Source organism: Lithobates pipiens, unplaced genomic scaffold (genome assembly GCF_037356315.1).
Source record: "Lithobates pipiens isolate NorthernLeopardFrog02 unplaced genomic scaffold, aLitPip1_a1.2 Scaffold_19, whole genome shotgun sequence".
Classification (NCBI taxonomy): Eukaryota; Metazoa; Chordata; class Amphibia; order Anura; family Ranidae; genus Lithobates; species Lithobates pipiens.
The window spans coordinates 40,079,964-40,097,479 of NW_027507764.1; the positions used below are offsets into that span (position 1 = coordinate 40,079,964).

General features: G+C 45.6%; 1 protein-coding gene and 1 pseudogene across 2 annotated transcripts in view; one reads left to right on the forward strand and one right to left on the reverse strand.

Annotated features, from left to right (window-relative positions):
* MINDY4 (MINDY lysine 48 deubiquitinase 4) overlaps positions 1 to 17,127 on the forward strand; it is a 99,867-nt gene extending 82,740 nt beyond the window's left edge. For both annotated transcript variants that reach the window (XM_077490667.1, XM_077490668.1), the window contains exons 17-18: positions 8,513 to 8,585; positions 10,870 to 17,127. In XM_077490667.1, coding sequence (XP_077346793.1) covers positions 8,513 to 8,585; positions 10,870 to 10,918 — 122 coding nt within the window. In that variant the 3' untranslated portion in view covers positions 10,919 to 17,127. The remainder of the gene's footprint in view (positions 1 to 8,512; positions 8,586 to 10,869) is intronic.
* Positions 12,468 to 12,617, reverse strand: LOC143999788 (U2 spliceosomal RNA; annotated as a pseudogene).
* Positions 17,128 to 17,516: the final 389 nt, after the last annotated feature.

Consider the following 17,516-nt stretch of genomic DNA (forward strand, 5'->3'; position numbering starts at 1 on the left):
ATGATGGCATAGGTACCATTGGGGGGGTCCTGTTTGGCGGATTCAAGAGCTAGTAAAACTTTACAGATGTTGATGGTGGCTGTCCGACCTTTAACAAATCCTGATTGGGCTGGGTGGATTAGATGGGGGAGAATATCCGCTAGCCTTGTGGCAACTATTTTGGAAAGGATTTTCACATCTAGATTAAGGAGGGAGATAGGCCTGTAAGAACCGGGTTGTAATGGGTCCTTACCTTTTTTTAGAGAGAAGCTTTATTACCGCTTGATTCCCAGAGGGAAGGTAGGGACCCCCCGCCCAAATAGAGGAGTAAACTGAGAGGAGTGTGGGTGTTATGACGTGAGTGAGGTTTTTATAAAAGTCACTAGTGAAGCCGTCAGGGCCTGGAGCCTTATTTGAGTGGAGATGACGAATGGTACATTCAATTTCAGATAGAGTGATGGGGGCGTTTAGGGACTCTAGGTGCTGTGCTGATAAGGAGGGAAGTGACACTTGGTCCAAAAAGGACCGAGCTTTTTCTCGTACTATGGGGTCTGGAGCGTAAAGATCAGTGTAGTACTTTAACATAGTCTCATTTATGGCCTGAGGAGAGGAGTGTGTCCGTCCCATGTGGTCACGTAAGGAGGTGATGTGGGTGGGGCGATGACCCCCTTTACAGAGTCTGGAGAGGAGTTTTCCGGCTTTATTGCCGTATTTGTGAAGGGTAGCATCCAAGTAAGCCTTCTTTGAACGTTCAAGAGTGTCAGCCCAGTTATCAAAGGCTGATTTGGCTGATACCCACTCATCATGATGTAAGGTGGAGGTGGAGGACGAAAGCTGCCGTTGGGCAGCATGTAGCCTGGCACTGGCTGATTTGTAATGTTTGAGTGCGTTACGTTTAAAAGACGAGACATAACAAATAATGCGACCTCTAAGGTATGCTTTTCCTGTATCCCAGAAAAGATTTGGGTCTGCCGCATGTGTGGCGTTTGCGGAGGAGTACTCCTCCCAAGCCTTTTCCATGAATGTTATAAAGTCTGAGTTGTTGGCTAAAAAAGCTGGAAAGCGCCAAAGGTTGGGGTGCGGAGGGAGATCCAGTCTGTCTAGGGAGATAGCCACTGGGGCATGGTCAGAAACCGCTATGTCGTGAATTTCGGATTCGGATACCAGGGTTATGAGATCATCCGAACCAAAAAAGTGATCAAGTCTGGCCAGGGACTTATGAGGGTTGGAATAGAACGTTTATTCTCTGTCTGTAGGGTGGCTGAGACGCCAAAGGTCCGTCATGTGTAGAGAGTCCATAGTGGAGGCAAAGACAGTAGGGAGCATTATGGTGGCATCCTGCTGTAGGTTTCTAGGGGAGGATCTGTCAATCGAGGCGTGCATAACGTCATTAAAGTCGCCCCCTACCAAATGAGGCAAGTGGGTGAATTGGAGTAGCCACGATGAAAGTTCAGAGTAAAATTGTTTAGTGGGGTTATTGGGGGCATAAATGTTGGAGATAAAAAGTTCCTTAGTGCCTATCCGTATCGTAACGGTGAGGAAACGACCCATATTATCTGAGAGGGTGGATAGAATTGTGCAGGGAAGATTTTTGTGAATTAGGAGCAGTACCCCGGCTTTCCGACCCACTGACTCAGCTCCATGTACTGATCCTACCCACATTTTTTTCATGCGTGGAAAATCAGATGCATGTAGGTGAGTCTCCTGTAATAAGGCAACGTCTGCCTTGAGTCTTTTGAGATGACGAAGGATCTTCACTCTCTTTTGGGGAGAGCGAAGACCCTTAACATTCCAGGAAATTACTCTAAGAGGGGCGGAATCTGTGGGTTTGAATGGCAGGATCCGAGATATAGATGGGTGAGGATAGTTGAAATGCTTAGGCTGAGCTCAGTGGTGATACAGGGCAAAAGGTGTCGACCAGGGAAACCTGACTGGTAGAGTGGAGAACCCATGGGGTAAAGGGAGATGGAACAGGGGAGGGCAGGAGAAAAGGGTGCTTGGGGGGGTAAACAACAACAAAAGAATAATAACCAAACCGATAAACAACAGCATGTACTTCTCTTTTTTCCGCATGAGTTCACTGTGCATAGGGGAGGGAGCTCTCCAGCAGAGCCCCGCTAAAAAGGGGGTAGAGCGTGGACAGTGCCGCGGTTTTGCCTGAGCCCGCCGGGCTGGGGTATGTGTCACAGCGTAATGGCTAGTTGATGAAGAGGGAGAATATGACACAGTGGAGTCATGCCAAGACCTTAACCAAGTGGGAGAAGAGCAAAGTAATAGCCGGTGAGGCAATAAAAGCTTAAGCAGTAACTCAATATACATTGCATAAACTAAGGTACAAGTGCTATATGTTAGGAACCTGAACATACGTCCGAGGATTTGGGTGTACCACCGAAAAGAAGAAAGTTATATGTTGAAAGCTCGTGGCGTCCGTAGTCCGGGACCCTCGGGACCGGTAGAGTAACAGCTCCCGGTGCTGACTAGCATGAAACTGGATAACCGGAGTGAAGGGGAGCTGGGACAAAGTACCCAAGAACATGGGGGAGCGGACAGCAGCTACTCAGCACATCATGGCTTGCAAACCGGGTAGAAGGGGGGACAAAGAAACAGACATCAAACCGTGGTGAGAGCGACTAAGGTTCTTCAGCGAGGAACGTTGCGATGTCGATGATCCGGATCCGAAGCTCGGAAGCGTTTAGGGGAATCCTTCCTGGGGCTCCTCTGGTCCAGGGCTCGGAGATTTGAGGCGGATTTGGAAGGAGTAGCCGGGGAAGGATCCGATCGAAGAGAGCGTAAAAATGCTTCCGCCTCAGAGGGGTCCTGAAAGGAAAGTTGTTCCCCTCGGGGGGACTTGAGACGAAGTATGGCGGGGAATGCCAGGGAGAACTTTATTTGTAGTTTGAACAGTTCCGAGCAGATCGGTTGAAAGGCTTTCCGTTTTTTGGATACCTCAATAGAATAGTCCACGAAAATTAGAATCTTGACCCCATCGACCTGTACAGAGGGAGATTGCCGGAATGCTTGCAGGACAGCAGCTTTATCCGCATAGTTCAGATATTTGGCAATGATGGGGCGGGGAGTTTTGCGGTCCGCATTAAAAGATCCTATGCGGTGGGCCCTTTCCACTGTGAAGGGGCCCGTGAGGCCGAGGGCTTCCGGGATGCGTTTAGCACAAAAGTCACTCAAGTTAGCGTTGGGGAGCGACTCAGGGACACCGACGAAGCGCAAATTGGACCGTCTGGATCTGTTTTCTAAATCATCCAATTTTTGGAAGACATACTGAAGCGCTTTTTCTTGGGACCGTTCAGTGGCTTGAGATTGATAGAGATCATCCTCCACCTCTGAGATTCTGTGTTCAAGATCATCAAGTCTGGTGGCATGCTCTGTAATTTGGGCCTTGATTTGTTGCATCCCAGCCTGTATGGCTTTCTCCACAGAAGCTGTGATCATGGGGGACAGCAGGGCCGCCACAGCTTGTGCTATGCGGTTTGTATGTCCATCATCCCCTGGGGATGGTTGGTGCGCATCCCCATTATGGTTGGGAGAGGGCTTTGCCGTGTGTCCACGGGGGTGTGTTAGTCCTGAGGTGGCTGGGGGTGTTGGGGAGGCGACCCTGCTTACCTCCATGTCTGTGTCCGGTCGATCTGCAGCATAGGCCTGAGAATCTGGAGCGGAGTGGGCCGGAGCCGAGTAGGCCAAAGCCGGGGGCTCAATTTGCGGCCGATCGGCGGGCGCCGCCGCGTACGAGCGGACTCCCGTTTTTTCAACGAACCGGTCCATAGGAGCGAGGATCGTGGGGGGAGCGTCCGGAGCCGGAGTAGAGCACTGGGGCCGCTGTGGACGGATTTTTAGGCCGATTTGTGGGGCTCTGCAGCGGGAGCTAGGCGGGAGCGCAGCTAGCTCATGCGGCGCCGGAACCGGAAGTCACATTTCCCCTTTTAATAGGGCTTGCATATTGCTTGTGGTTAATAGAATCACCAGGATATCCTGATATAACAGTGATGTAAGTAATATCTTCAGAGTTATGCCCTGTACACACGGTCGGAATTTCCGACGGAAAATGTGCGATCGGATCTTGTTGTCGGAAAATCCAATCGTGTGTGGGCTCCATCGGACTTTTTCCGTCAGAATTTCCATCACACAAAGTTTGAGAGCAGGATCTAAAATTTTCCGACAACAAAATCCGATCGTTTAATTTCCGATCGTGTATAGACGATTCCGACGGACAAAGTGCCACGCATGCTCAGAATAAATTACGAGACGAAAGCTAGTGGTCTTGTTAGGCATACATGCAATTCAGATGTATGTTTTGTTTTGTTTAGTTTTTTTGTTTTTTGTTTTTTTCTCTCAGTAGTTGTATAGTAGTGACCAGCCTGGGTATGTCCAATAGGCTGTTATGTTTTGTTCTGTGTTTACCTTGAAATTCAATAAAAATAACTTTAAAAAAAAATAAAAAAAAAAGAGACTAAAGCTATTGGCTACTGGCCTCTTTATAGTCCCATCGTACTTGTTCTACCTCACCGCGTTCTGAACGATCGGATTTTCCGGCAACTTTATGCGACTGTGTGTATGCAAGACAAGTTTGGGCCAAAATCCATCGGAAAAAATCAGACGGATTTTGTAGTTGGAATGTCCGACCGTGTGTACAGGGCATTAGTGAGATGCAGGTCTACCTTAATTCTAATTACCTGAGCAATCTCAGGGTTACATTAAGAGAAGCTACAATGTATGCATCCCTTTAGTAAAACTATGGGTCTTAACCACTTGCCGACCAGCGCACGACGATGTACGTCGACAGAATGGCACGGGCAGGCAAATGGGCGTACATGTACGTCCCTTTAAATTTGCCACCCTGCCATCGGGAGCGCGCCGCCGGCGGCGCGCTCCCGCGCTGGTCGGGATCCCGTGAGTCCGGTCGCGGGACCCGCGGACTCGATCGCCGCTGGCATACCCGCGATCGTCTCACGGAGCGGCCAAATGAAGAAATGCCGTTGTAAACAGCATTTCTCCATTCTGCCTAGCAACTAGTGACGCTGATCTCTGCTCCATGTGATTGGAGCAGAGATCAGTGTTCACTAAATGAAAGCCCAACCCCCCCACAGTTAGTAACACACCCCTAGAAACACTTAACCCCTACACTGCCACCCACTGGTTAACCCCTTCACTGCCAGTGTCATTTACACAGGAATCAGTGCATTTATATAGCAGTGATTACTGTATAAATGACAATGGTCCCAAAAATGTGTCAAAAATGTCCGATGGGTCCCCCACAATGTCGCAGTCACAATAAAAATCGCTGATCGCCGCCATTACTAGTAAAAAAAAATAATAATAAAAAATTATTAATAAAAATGCTATAAAACTATCCCTATTTTGTAAACGCTATAACTTTTGCGAAACCAATCAATAATCGCTTATTGCGATTTTTTTTTTTACCAAAAATATGTAGAAGAATACGTATCGGCCTAAACTGAGGGGAAAAAAATGTTTTTTTAGATATTTTTGGGGGATATTTATTATAACAAAAAGTAAAAAATAATGCGTTTTTTTTTAAATTGTGGCTCTATTTTTGTTTATAGCGCAAAAAATAAAAACCGCAGGGGTGATCAAATACCACCAAAAGAAAGCTCTATTTGTGGGGAAAAAAAGGACCTCAATTTTGTTTGGGAGCCACGTCGCACGACCGCCCAATTGTCAGTTAAAGCGACGCAGTGCCAAATCGCAAAAAGTGGTCTGGTCTTTGACCAGCAAATTGGTCCGGTCTGAAAGTGGTTAAAGTGGAACTTCACCCAAAATGGGAAGTCCTGATTGTCTGCTTCCTCCCCTCCTTCCTCTTTAAATGTTGGCACTTTTTTTTGCATGAGAGCGAGTACCTGGTTTTGACAAGTACCCGATCCCACTTCCAGTGCCCACCCCTTTCCTCCACAAGCCTTCTGGGACATAGCGGGAATACCAGATGCTGTAAGCCTTTCCCCACCTGGGGGAGGGCAGCATCTGAGGCTGTTGTGTTTTGAGAGCATCTCAGGCCAGAAGATCTTGGGGCAGTCTCTGAGGTGGTTTTGCTCCATCTTTAGCCGGCAGAAGCTTGGTAGGTTAGGTACACCTCTTTGGGCCTTCAGGGTCTGCCACAGAGTCGTCAGTTTTTTGCCTTGCATTTGACTATTGGAGCAGAGGTATGGGCTCATTATTAGAAAAACAAAAAAAACGGTAGCAGTCCCAAGACCAAATGGGGACATGAGGTCTAGCTTAGATCTTAAGCCGCTGGACATCCTTCTGTTTTAGATCTACCTGATCTGTTTTAGGCTCTACCCATTTAGCGTTGACCTCGCTACGAGAGGTAGATTTCGGGGGTCTATAGTCATCAATGACGCATATCTTCATGTGTCGCTTTTTTTCCAGGCTCATCAAGGGTTTTTGCAATTGCAGTGCAAAGTTGTATTTTTTATTTTTGTGACTCTGCTCTTTGGGCTGGCCACAGCTCCGAGGGTTCACAAAGCTCCCAGCCCAGTGCTGGACTTCCTGAAAAGACAGGGGATGCCAATCTCAGTATACTTCAATAATCTTTGTTCAGAAAGCAGTCTGTTCCAGATTTTCCTTTTGACACATTTCTTCAGGAGGAAGTTGTATCTAGGTCAAGGCACGTTCCCTACATATAGTGCTACTCCAGGTCTTTTGTAGAGAATCCTTCTCTCTGTCTGGAGCATGAAGATCCAGGCATTGGATTGCTGAAGGGCTCTGTTCCCGGGGGAATGCAGAGTTAAAATTGGTGGTTGATGGTTCGAAATCTGAAGAAGGGATTGGAAAGATAATAACCACTGATGCCAGCTTCTCCAGTTGGTTTGAAGGTGGCTATAGTTCAGTGGACTTGGTCTCCACAGGAGAATCGTGGAACTTTTGGCCAGTACGCCTTGCTCTTAATGTGGGAACAAACCAGTTGTAGGTTTAAGCTGGAAATGCCTCTGCAGGGGCATATATATCTACCTCCAGTGTGGCACCAGGAGTTATGTGGCTCAGGAAGGTGAACCACATTCTGTCTGAGACAGTACAAGTGTTGTCTCTATCACTAGTAGATATTCCAGATATAGAATAATGGCAGGGGGAACCCTGCAGGTGGAACTACTAGATTCCAAGTCCTACAACAAGTGGGAACAGGTTGTGTCTGGGACAAAAATCCAACTGGCAATAGGGGCAGATGCACTGGTGACACCTTGGGGACCAGTTCTGCCTTATTGGACGATTTCTCTCTGTTTCGACTTCTCCCACATCTTATGTGGGAATCCGGGAGGTGGTAACACTGATAATAGTGTTAGCCAAATTAGCCCAGGAGGGCTTGGTACTTGGTAGCGAGTTTTGCGGGGGACACTCTTTGGTCACGGGGGCTCAGTACAGTTAAGTCCTGGAAGCCAGCTTCCGGGAACTTCAATTACAGGACTTGGAAATATTTTTTGCCTGCGGGAAGCCAGGAAGTGGCACCCACAGAAATATGTGGGTGGAAATTTTTCTTTTCTTTCTCCAATCAGTAGGGGAAAGGAGACTGGCCTTAAGTACCGTTAAGGGTTAGAGTTCGTCCCTATAAATTTTTTCCAGAGGCCATTGTTTCTCACTCCTTGGTTCATACTTCATACAGCATGTAACGTAGATAGTCCCGCATGGCAGGCCACTCTCTTGTGTCCTTCTCTGTCCTTTTCTCTTGACTGTCTTTGCAGAGGCCATTTGTTTTTGTTTTTTTCAAACCAATTAGGAGTCTATGTTGGTCCCTTATCTAGGAAGATGGCTTCCTTGGTTGCTATCACTTCACTAAGTAGAGTGTCCCTCAAGGGCATTGCTTTGGGATGTCCCAGATAGTAATGGCTGCTCTGTGTCCCATGATGTGCGATAAAGAAAATAGGATGTTTCCTACAGCTTACCAGTAAAATCCTTTTTTTGGCGTACATCACGGGACAATGGTACTAATAGATGCTAATCAGTGCCAAACAATAATGCATAATGCATCCCTGGTGGTCTAGGGTGGCATCCCTTGTGGCGTGTCCCTGGTGGTCCAGTGTGGGCATCCTCGGGGGGGGGGGGGGGGGGCTGATAATTAATCAGCACAGACCCCCCCCCCCCCTTCAGAGGAGCAGCTGATCGGCTCTCCTCTACTCGTGTCTGACAGACGCGAGTGAGGAAAAGCTAATCAATGGCTCTTCCTGTTTACATCGTGATCAGCCGTGATTGGACAGATCTGTCAGAGACTCTACCTAGATCGTAGTTGTGGTGTGTCAGACTTACACACCGCAACAACAGTCGACGCAATGTGCGCCCCAGAGGGTGGAAACCACTTTGCCGCCATCATTTTGCTATATGGCGGGTGGTGGCAAGTGTTTAACATGTACAGTAAAAACATATATAGGATTTCAGTGATTGAGTTTGATCTGCTTTAGTCCTGCCAACCTCTGGAGGGCGATACAGAGTCCAGACCCATCTTTATTGTATCGGCAGCTCTGTGACTTCTAGACAAGGCTCTCTCATCTCACCTTTGCTGCTCCTGTCTTTTCAGATACCTCAGGGAATTACGTAGAAGATGAAGACAATGAGTTGGTTCCGCCGTTGGAGTTTTGTATCAGGACCAAGTGAGTACAGCTGATATTTATTGCTTTTCACGTTCTGTGTGTTTACCCGTCTCACACGTACAATACCTTCCATGTGGGACCTAAACCACCTCAATACCAGCACCTTGTACCCCCTTCCTTTTCAGGCCATGTTCCAGTGCTGTGTTAGTTTGACTAATTCTTGCTCAGTCCTTTAACATGGAACTCAAATTAATTGTATATCATTGTTTGAGACAAATATAACCTTCTTTTTATGGTAAAAAAAAAAAAAAAAAAGCTTGGTGGTTATGAAATCCTACCAAAGGAAAAGGCCAACATATTTGAGCTGCTTATCACCTTTTTTTGATGCCCTAAAATGCCAGGACAGTACAAACACCCCCAAAAATGACCCCCTTTGGTTTGTTTGGAGGCATTTTGAGAGATATTTGAGAAAATAATTTTGGAGATCTAATTTTTTGTCTTTTTTTTTAACCTCTTCCTGCCCACGCTATAGCCAAAAGACGTCCTCCCATGATCCTCCTTCGCTGAGCATCAGCAGGGATCTGTGCTTGCTGTGTCCTCCATACACAGGTCATCACATATCAGGCTAAAGAGCCAATCACAGCGGCTCTTTCCCATGTGACCAGCTGTGTCCAATCACAGCTGATCATAGTGTAGACAAGATTTGCTAGTTATCGGCAGTCTTCTCCTCACTCTGACATGAGGAGAGCCGATAACTGACAGATCCACACAGGGGACATCTACACTGATAATCAGAGGTCTAGTCATCAGTGTCGTGATTATCAGTGCAGCCCCTCCAGTGATTCCTATCAGTGCCCGTCAGTGCTGCCTATCAGTGCTCATCGGTGAAGGAGAAAAGTTACTTATTTAGAAAATGTTATAACAAAAACTAAGAAAGAAATTTATTTTTTTCCAAATTTTCATTCTTTTTTCGTTAGTTTAGCAAAAAATTAAAAACCCCAGTGGTGATTAAATACCACCAAACGAAAGCTCTATTTGTTGAAAATTTGGCCTGGGCAGGAAGGGGGTGAAAGTGCCCGGTAGACTTGGTTCATAGGGAGACATGCTGGTGTTGGGGTGGTTGAGGAGACTTTGTAAACCCTGCTGTTTGCATATATAGCTGAAAGTGTACTGTCTCCAAAAGGAATGGTTGAAGGCACCGCCACCGATAAAAGAGGGGGGCTTACCAGATGTTGATGACTTAGAGAAGCATATAACACCTAAGTCTTCAAAGGCTTAATGGTCAACAAATTTGATATTACAGCTGGTCCTGGATTAAACCGATACCTTGACTCAGACGTTCACAGACATGGATTATAGAATTTAAATATCGTTCTCTCTATTGGGGTCAGATGCTCGGTGTCCACATGCCATGCAGGATAAATTGAGAAAAACTCGCATAGCGTAATAACGTTCAAGAATAGTATTTAATATAATCATAAAATTAAACTCACATGTTACATGATCATCAAATGCTTCATAGTAAGTATAGGTACATAAGTGATGTGTGTAGGTGGGTCCACTCTACACGTTTCAACTAATAAATCGTCATCTGGGGTCAGGTCCAGTCATCTTTTTTTGGGACCATTGACACCAATTCAGTGATCAGTGCTAAAAAAATATGCTAATAACACTGTCAGGGAAGGGGATAACATCAGGGACGATCAAAGGGTTAAATGTGTTCCCTGGGAGTGCTTTCTAACTGTGGGGGAGGTGCTTTAACTGTAAGAAGACAGAGATCCGTGTTCCTGCTTAGAAGAAACACAAGACCTCTGTCTTCTTCTGCCACAGAATGGCGATCTGCCTTGTTTACATAGGCAGACCATCATTCTGTCTGACTCAGGAATGATCGACGGGTCCCGGCGGACATTGGGTCCGCCAGGCCCACTGATTGGCTCTCGCTGTGTCCAATCATAGCGGGACAGGTTCATCAGTGGCACGCTCCCCAGAGCTGAAGAAATCACGTACAGGTATGCGATTTTGCGCTTAAGGGCCACCCTGCCGCAGTTACCATAGGTGGATCAAAATTCAGACAGTTCAGCAGGGAACAGCCAGCCAGATTTCGATCCATGTGTGGCCACTGCATCTGAACGGATGTTTGTTTATCTATTGACTCCCTGTCGGATAACACCTGCTTGATCAGTGGCTGCAGCACTGATCTTTGTATTCAGACATTGGGAGGTTTTATTTTAAAATGTCATTAGCATGTTGATGAGGGGAAGGGAGGGACCAGGGAAGGCAAAATATATAAACAGATTAAACTTTAGCTGCTTTAACACTATCTTCTCCGGCCTTGTTTTCCCAGATGGAAAGGTGCTGTTGTAGACTGGAATGGGATGGATCCCATTCTTTAATGCCAGAAGCCACATCGTATGAGCTGCCTGCATACACCGGACCCCACGACTGTCACCCCATTTGATTCTCCATGGAGTAAAGACAAATCGCACCTCTCTCCAGGGGCCTGTAACTGCCGGGAAATGTGGTCTTCTATGTAAAAGACAATTTGCTATGTGCCACCTTAAGAAGCGTCAGGTTATGTGGATTTTGTGTTTTCTGTGTTTTAAATGCGACTTCAGTTCGCATAGCATGACGGGCAGAATTTTGACGTTTTTAAGGCAACTTTCACAGGGGCTGTCCAATCAGGTCCACCGGTCTGTTTTTCAGGTGGACCTGATCAGACCATCCATTCACCCCTATGGGGCAGCTGATGTCAGAGGTGACATGTCCGCTGACGCCCGCTGTTATCCGATCCTGTCCGCCAAATCCAAACGGACGATGGAGTGGATCAGATGAAAGTGGCAAACGGTCCGTTTTCATCCGATCTCCCCATAGAGGAGAGCAGAACATTAACAGGGTTCGTCTCGGCACAGTGAGCGGAGACAGACCTGTCATCCGTCTGCTGAGCTGGGAACAGTGGAGCGATCCCCGCTGAACCAGCGCAGTCCATCAAACGGATCCGCCCAGTGTTAATAGGCTTAGATCTAAAGCAGATTTTTATGGTTCTAGCGTATCCAAAACAAAATATCGACATTGATGATCAAGTATTTTTACAGGTATGCCTTGTTGCTTACTCGGTTTTATGGTTTCCCTCTGGTTGCCTTTTGATCCAGAGTTCAACCACTGTTGGTGACCATAAGTTCTACATTTCTCACGGGGGGGTGCAATATTTGCCCAATAATGAGCTTTAAAGGGATGTCTCTCTTCTTCTGAACCCGTGGTGTGGTGCACAAAAACAAAACACCACTTTGTCAAATGGTCCCCTCCTGAAGAGAAAGGGTCGTTCCCTGAACCCCTTAGCGCTCAAGACTCCTGACTGGGGCAAGGCACGCTCGGGCCCAGGGGACCATGCTCCTCATGATCAGGTGAAGCCAACTAATGAATACAAGGTACAAACGGAAGCCCCCACCACAAGGCAGTGGAGGAAGGAACCTAAGGACCACACATCCTCCCACTAGGCTTCAAGGTAGGCCCAAAAACCCACACCCTGCAATGCTGAGAGGAAAAAGACACATATGTAAATGCAAGTGATGCACACTTGAGAAAAATAATTGAAAATTTAAAAGTGTGCTAGTGCAATGGTTAGGCCTTGAGGCCTGGTAACAAAAATTGCCCAAGTCTTGGCCAAAAGGCCTAGCCCATGCAGCATGGTGCAGAAAAGAAGCTTAGGTGTCATGGCCTAATGCTGTTAAACAATGTGATCCCAAACCCAAAGTATTACACAGATACCACCAGGGCACCATTCCCAGGGGGTGCTTGACACCGCAGGCCCTCTGCCTTCCCAGCCCTCAGCCAAACAAGGTAGCACAGTTCAAATCAGGAGGCACTGGGACCCTCCGTACCCTGCACACCAGGGAAATACGCCACCTTACCCAGTAAACTCTTAATTCGGTTTCTTTCCCCCGGGGAAGATCCCTCAGGGCCCCCATCGTACCAGCAGGGGTACCTTAAGCCTTATAGCCAGCCAGAAGGCCAGAATGATGGCGGAGCACCCCTACTGGACACTAAAAAGAACAGATACTACACTTGATCTGAGCCAAAAGGCTGAAAAGCAATGTGGCCTCTTTACTATAGTGACAAGATTAAACTGTTGAAAATACTTGGAAGAGATGTCTTCTTCTTTTTCTTTTGGAACACCCCAGGAACTTCTAAAAGTCTTGGCACTGGTATGCAAATGCCGGCTTTCATCCAGAAAGGTGTTTTTGCATCCCCTCCAGCAATGCAAGGAACTCTGTTGGCTGGAGATGGTCAGATTATTGAACTGCGGAATGTTAGAGATTCTGAATTCAGACTTCAAAGCTGGAGCTTCTTGAGTTTCCTTTTCTTTGGGAATTCTTAGGACCCAGGAGAGTGTTTATGATGGTTTGATCTATTTGCTGTGGTGACAGGTTTACTTTTATCATTTGGTTGACTTTGTAAATAATATCCAACAATGAATATGACATTTTATTTTTATAACTGTTTTGTACATGTGATGAAAATGATAACAAAAACTGAACAAGCATCAAGTATTTCGTCTTTTTTCTTCATACGGTGGAGCATTCATTACTGTGCATGCATGTCCTGTCCACCAAGGCTATCTGCATGGAGTTTGTATTTTTCTGTGCGTTTGCTCCCCATCCCAAAACTTTACTTATAGATTAAAGCTAAAGTGGAACCTCTCCCCCCCCCTTCCCAAATCAAATTCCCATAAATCATTTTTGATCAAATCATTTTGTTTTCAAGAAATGGCTCTTTTATATGTCCTTTTTCCCAAAGTAAGTTCAAGCAAGGTGAGAGGGGCTGGCAGGCTCGTGTAAAAATCACAACACCCTGTCTTGGATCTTTTTTCAGAAGCCCTTACGTTATATGAAAGTTCCTTTCACATCTCAAACAAGCATTCAAAGCAGTTTAATCTTTGGATATAGATAAAGTGATTGTAAAGCTAGAAGGTTTTTTACGTAATGCGTTCTCGGCATTAACCACTTGCTAACCACGCCATAGTCAAGTGATGGCTACAGAATGATTAGCTGGTTCTAGGAGGGTGTCTATTGACGTCCTCCCAGAACCCTGCCCCCCTGCGTGGATCAGCCGCGCTCTGTGAACGCTGCGTCCTTTAGGAACAGCTGATAACAGATATAGACAAAAACTCACCCAAGCTCTACCCCATGTTTATAGGATAATGAGCTGAATAACAGTGCTCAGGCCATTGTGTCCCATACACCAAAATTGCAAAAAGAATGCTGGAAACTCGATTGCTTCTTCTTAAATCTATGAGCACAAACAGCAGTGCGACATCAAAACACTAACATGTTTCGCCAAAAGCCAAGGCTTTTGCCGAAACATGTTAGCGTTTTGATGTCGCACTGCTGTTTGTGCTCAATAAAGATTTAAGAAGAAGCTTATCACAGATGGGGGTAAAGGGCCAATCACAGTGGCCCTCTACGCTGTGATCAGACGTGATCGGACACCGCTGATCACATGGTAAACAGACCTGCCGTTATCATTATTTGAAAAAGGCTAGTCGACAGCGGACACTAATACTTACCTCAAACTACCTACCGATCCCCTTCCTGGATATCAAATGGAACTGAAGAGTCTAATATATGAGGCCTGGGAAAACGGAGTGTTTAACAAAAAGGAAAGACAAATTAGTGTAGCACACCATATTTCTACCATCTCCTGAAAGTACATAAATCTCTTACAGATCCCCAGGAAGACCAATAGTGGCCAGTACAAATAGTTTCACCAATGGCCTATCGATTTTTTTTTTTTTTCTTTCTACAACCTTAAGTTTCTTAACTTCCACCATATATCAGAGATTCAAGTAAAGTTATTGAAGTTCTCCAACACTACCCTTGGGAAGATGGATACATGTGGGCATCTCTTGATGTTGCCTCCTTGTATACATCAATACCACATGAGGTACAACACTTCCTTACTCAATATAGAGACATTAACTCCCTACAATCCAATTGTTCTGGTTAAATCCACTGAGTTTTGTTTAAGACACAATTACTTTACATTCCTTAACCAGTTTTATTTACAATGCAGGGGCGCAGCCATGGGAGCAAATTTTGCCCCAGTATACTCCAACCTGACAATGGGCTACTGGGAGGAGAGACACATCTGGGCCAACAACTCGTTTGCTAAGCATATTGTGTTCTTTGGCAGATATATTGACGATATTCTGCTCATCTTGAGTGGTGGCCCGGATGTTTTTCCCTCCTTTGTGGCACATTGCAATGCCAACCCCTTTGATTTGCCCTTTTACATATGTATTGGACTCCAGGGATATAGTGCTTCTAGATTTGGTTTTATTCCACGATACGGGGTGGTATCCTTACTAAAAAGCATGTGAAGCCAACCAGCGGGAATTCTTATCTACATTTTAACAGCTGCCATCACCCTACATGGAAACAGAATATTCCCAGTGGACAGTTTAATAGACTACAGGGCGGCTCTATGATAAAAGAAATTTGAAGAAATGGGCTATGCATCTAAACTAGTTCAAGATGCTTTCATGTCACACATGGACCCCCTCCCCCAAAAGAAAATTCCAATCAAGGGTAATGACAACCACACAGTCAGATTCGTGTCAACCTTCAACAATAAATTTAGATCAGTTTTGAGAATAATTAAAAAACACTACAACATCCTTTAACTAGACCAGGGTCTAGCTCCCGAGTTGCCAGAAGTTCCGCAGGTAACTTTTAGGAAAGCACGTGCTATGAAAAATATACTAGCACCGAGCAAGATGGTAACCAAGACCACCAGATTGCCCCTTGATATAAGAATGTACTTCAATACGAGGACAAGCATATTTCAGTGCAAAAAAAAAGATGCCTGACCTGTCAATTTATCACCCATGGCACCAATAGAATCACTACCAACAAAGGCAAAACTTTCTCAATCAAACAGTTCATCACACGCTCTACAGATTTTGTTATATATGTCATAAGGTGCCCCTGCGGCCTTCTGTACGTGTGACACACTATACGTGACCTACAATGCAAGAATTGGTGATCCCTGCAGGTTCATCAAAAAAGGATGTGATGAACACAGAGTTCCACTTCACTTTCATTGCATGCACAACAATGACATAAAATGCCTGGAAGTTTTTTCCATGGAGATTATTCCCAAAGGGACTGTTAATGCAAATGAGAGGTTTTCCCTCCTATGCAGAAGGGAAGTGTTCTGGATCTATATGTTCGATTCCCTCGCCCCCAAAGGGTTAAATGAGGAGTTAGAAACATGTTGTTTTGTTTAGCCACCTCCCACCTGATTTTTTATATATTTTTTTATATATATTTTTTTCCCTTCTTCGTCCCCTCCCCCTTAAACACCCCCCCCCCCCCTGTTTTCCTTCTCCCTGTTTTTCCTACCACCTAAACCTCCCCTCCCCCCTTTTTTTTCTCTTCTCCCACCCCCCCCCCTTCTTCCCAACCCTACCCCTCCAACCACTTACCTTTCCCTCCCCCCTTTCCTTTTTTCTTCCTTTTTCCATTCTTTTTTCTTCCTACTTGATATCCTGTGGCCCAATCATCCATCGACGTCTGTGGCATATACATTTGATTATTCATTACCATTTAGAACACACAGGTATATTTTACATTTTTATTTAATGTTTTTGTTGTGTTGTTGTTAAGTGTCCTTTTATGTTTATTCAATTACTCCCCTTTTTTTTTTTTAACATATATTCCTTTTTTCATCTATTTTTATTGTTATTGAAGTAATTATGACACATTTTATTATTGTGTACTATAAATTGCTCTGTATCCTGGTCATTATTATTTTTGTATTTTTGTACTGGTGATGAGAAGGATTGAGAGTCCAGCTCTGAATATTGATGTTACCTTCTGTAATTGTATTTTATACAATCATAATTGCTTATAGTGAATAACTCTGAGCTGTGAGAGGTTAACGGTTTCCACTCAATTGTCCCGTCCTACTGCTCTGCCCAGTTCCCTCCCTTTTATAGTGTTTTTAAACTTCATGGTTTGCCGATCCCCGTGACTTTGATAAAGCGCATGTGCGCAAAACGCGTAGTCGCAGCAACCCTGAAGCTTGCGGGTCACGCTGGTTCCCCAGCCATAGTATCCACCAGCGCTAGGCGCTTTCCACGCTCCTCCTCCTGGCTTCCGTACTTGGACCAGGGCATCCCTACCTAACTCTTGGAGCAGCCACATGCCTGCTTGGGCTCAGATGGAGAGGGCATTGTAATATCTACCCGCGGACCATGGCTTCACTCTACTCCCTGACAGTACACCGGCTGGCCCGATACTCTTACACGTGGAGCACGGAGCTCCCGCTGATTGCTGCTTTCGTTTCTTCCATCACCAGCATGCCTAGCTGCCCACAGCCCACCTAGTTCAGCTCAGCGCAGTGTGGACATTGGCGCAACACCCACTGCCAGGTTTTCCCCATTCGTGAATGCCGTCAGCTTCTCCCTGCTCTGGGATTCTTCCAGCACCACCTTACGTTTTTACCTTCTATCCCTTTTAACATTGCTTTGCTACCAGTGCTTTGACATTTGGATTACTGTTTCCACATGAATTTTATTGAATAAAATGTTTACATCATTGCATTACTGCTTTTGAGACATTTTTATTGGTTTTAACCCATTGTGCGCTGGTATCTTTTGTTGTACATTTTGGTATCCATATCTTCCAGTTATGGTTGATTTTCAGCTGCACTGGATTCAGTTCCCACTGTACCACATGTGATTTTCTTTACAGTTATGCATGACCACAATCTAGCGCTGGTGACGCCCGCCATTCAGTCCACATCAGTGAAGGAGAAAAATTACTTATTTACAGTGCTGCATGACCATTCAATTGTCATTCAAAGTGTGACAGAGCTGAAAGCTGAAAACTGGCTTGGGCAGGAAGGGGGTGAAAGTGCCCAATAGGCAAGTGGTTAAGGTAAAAAACCTTCTGTGCTCTGTTCTTCCTCCCACTCCCTTATACAGTATCT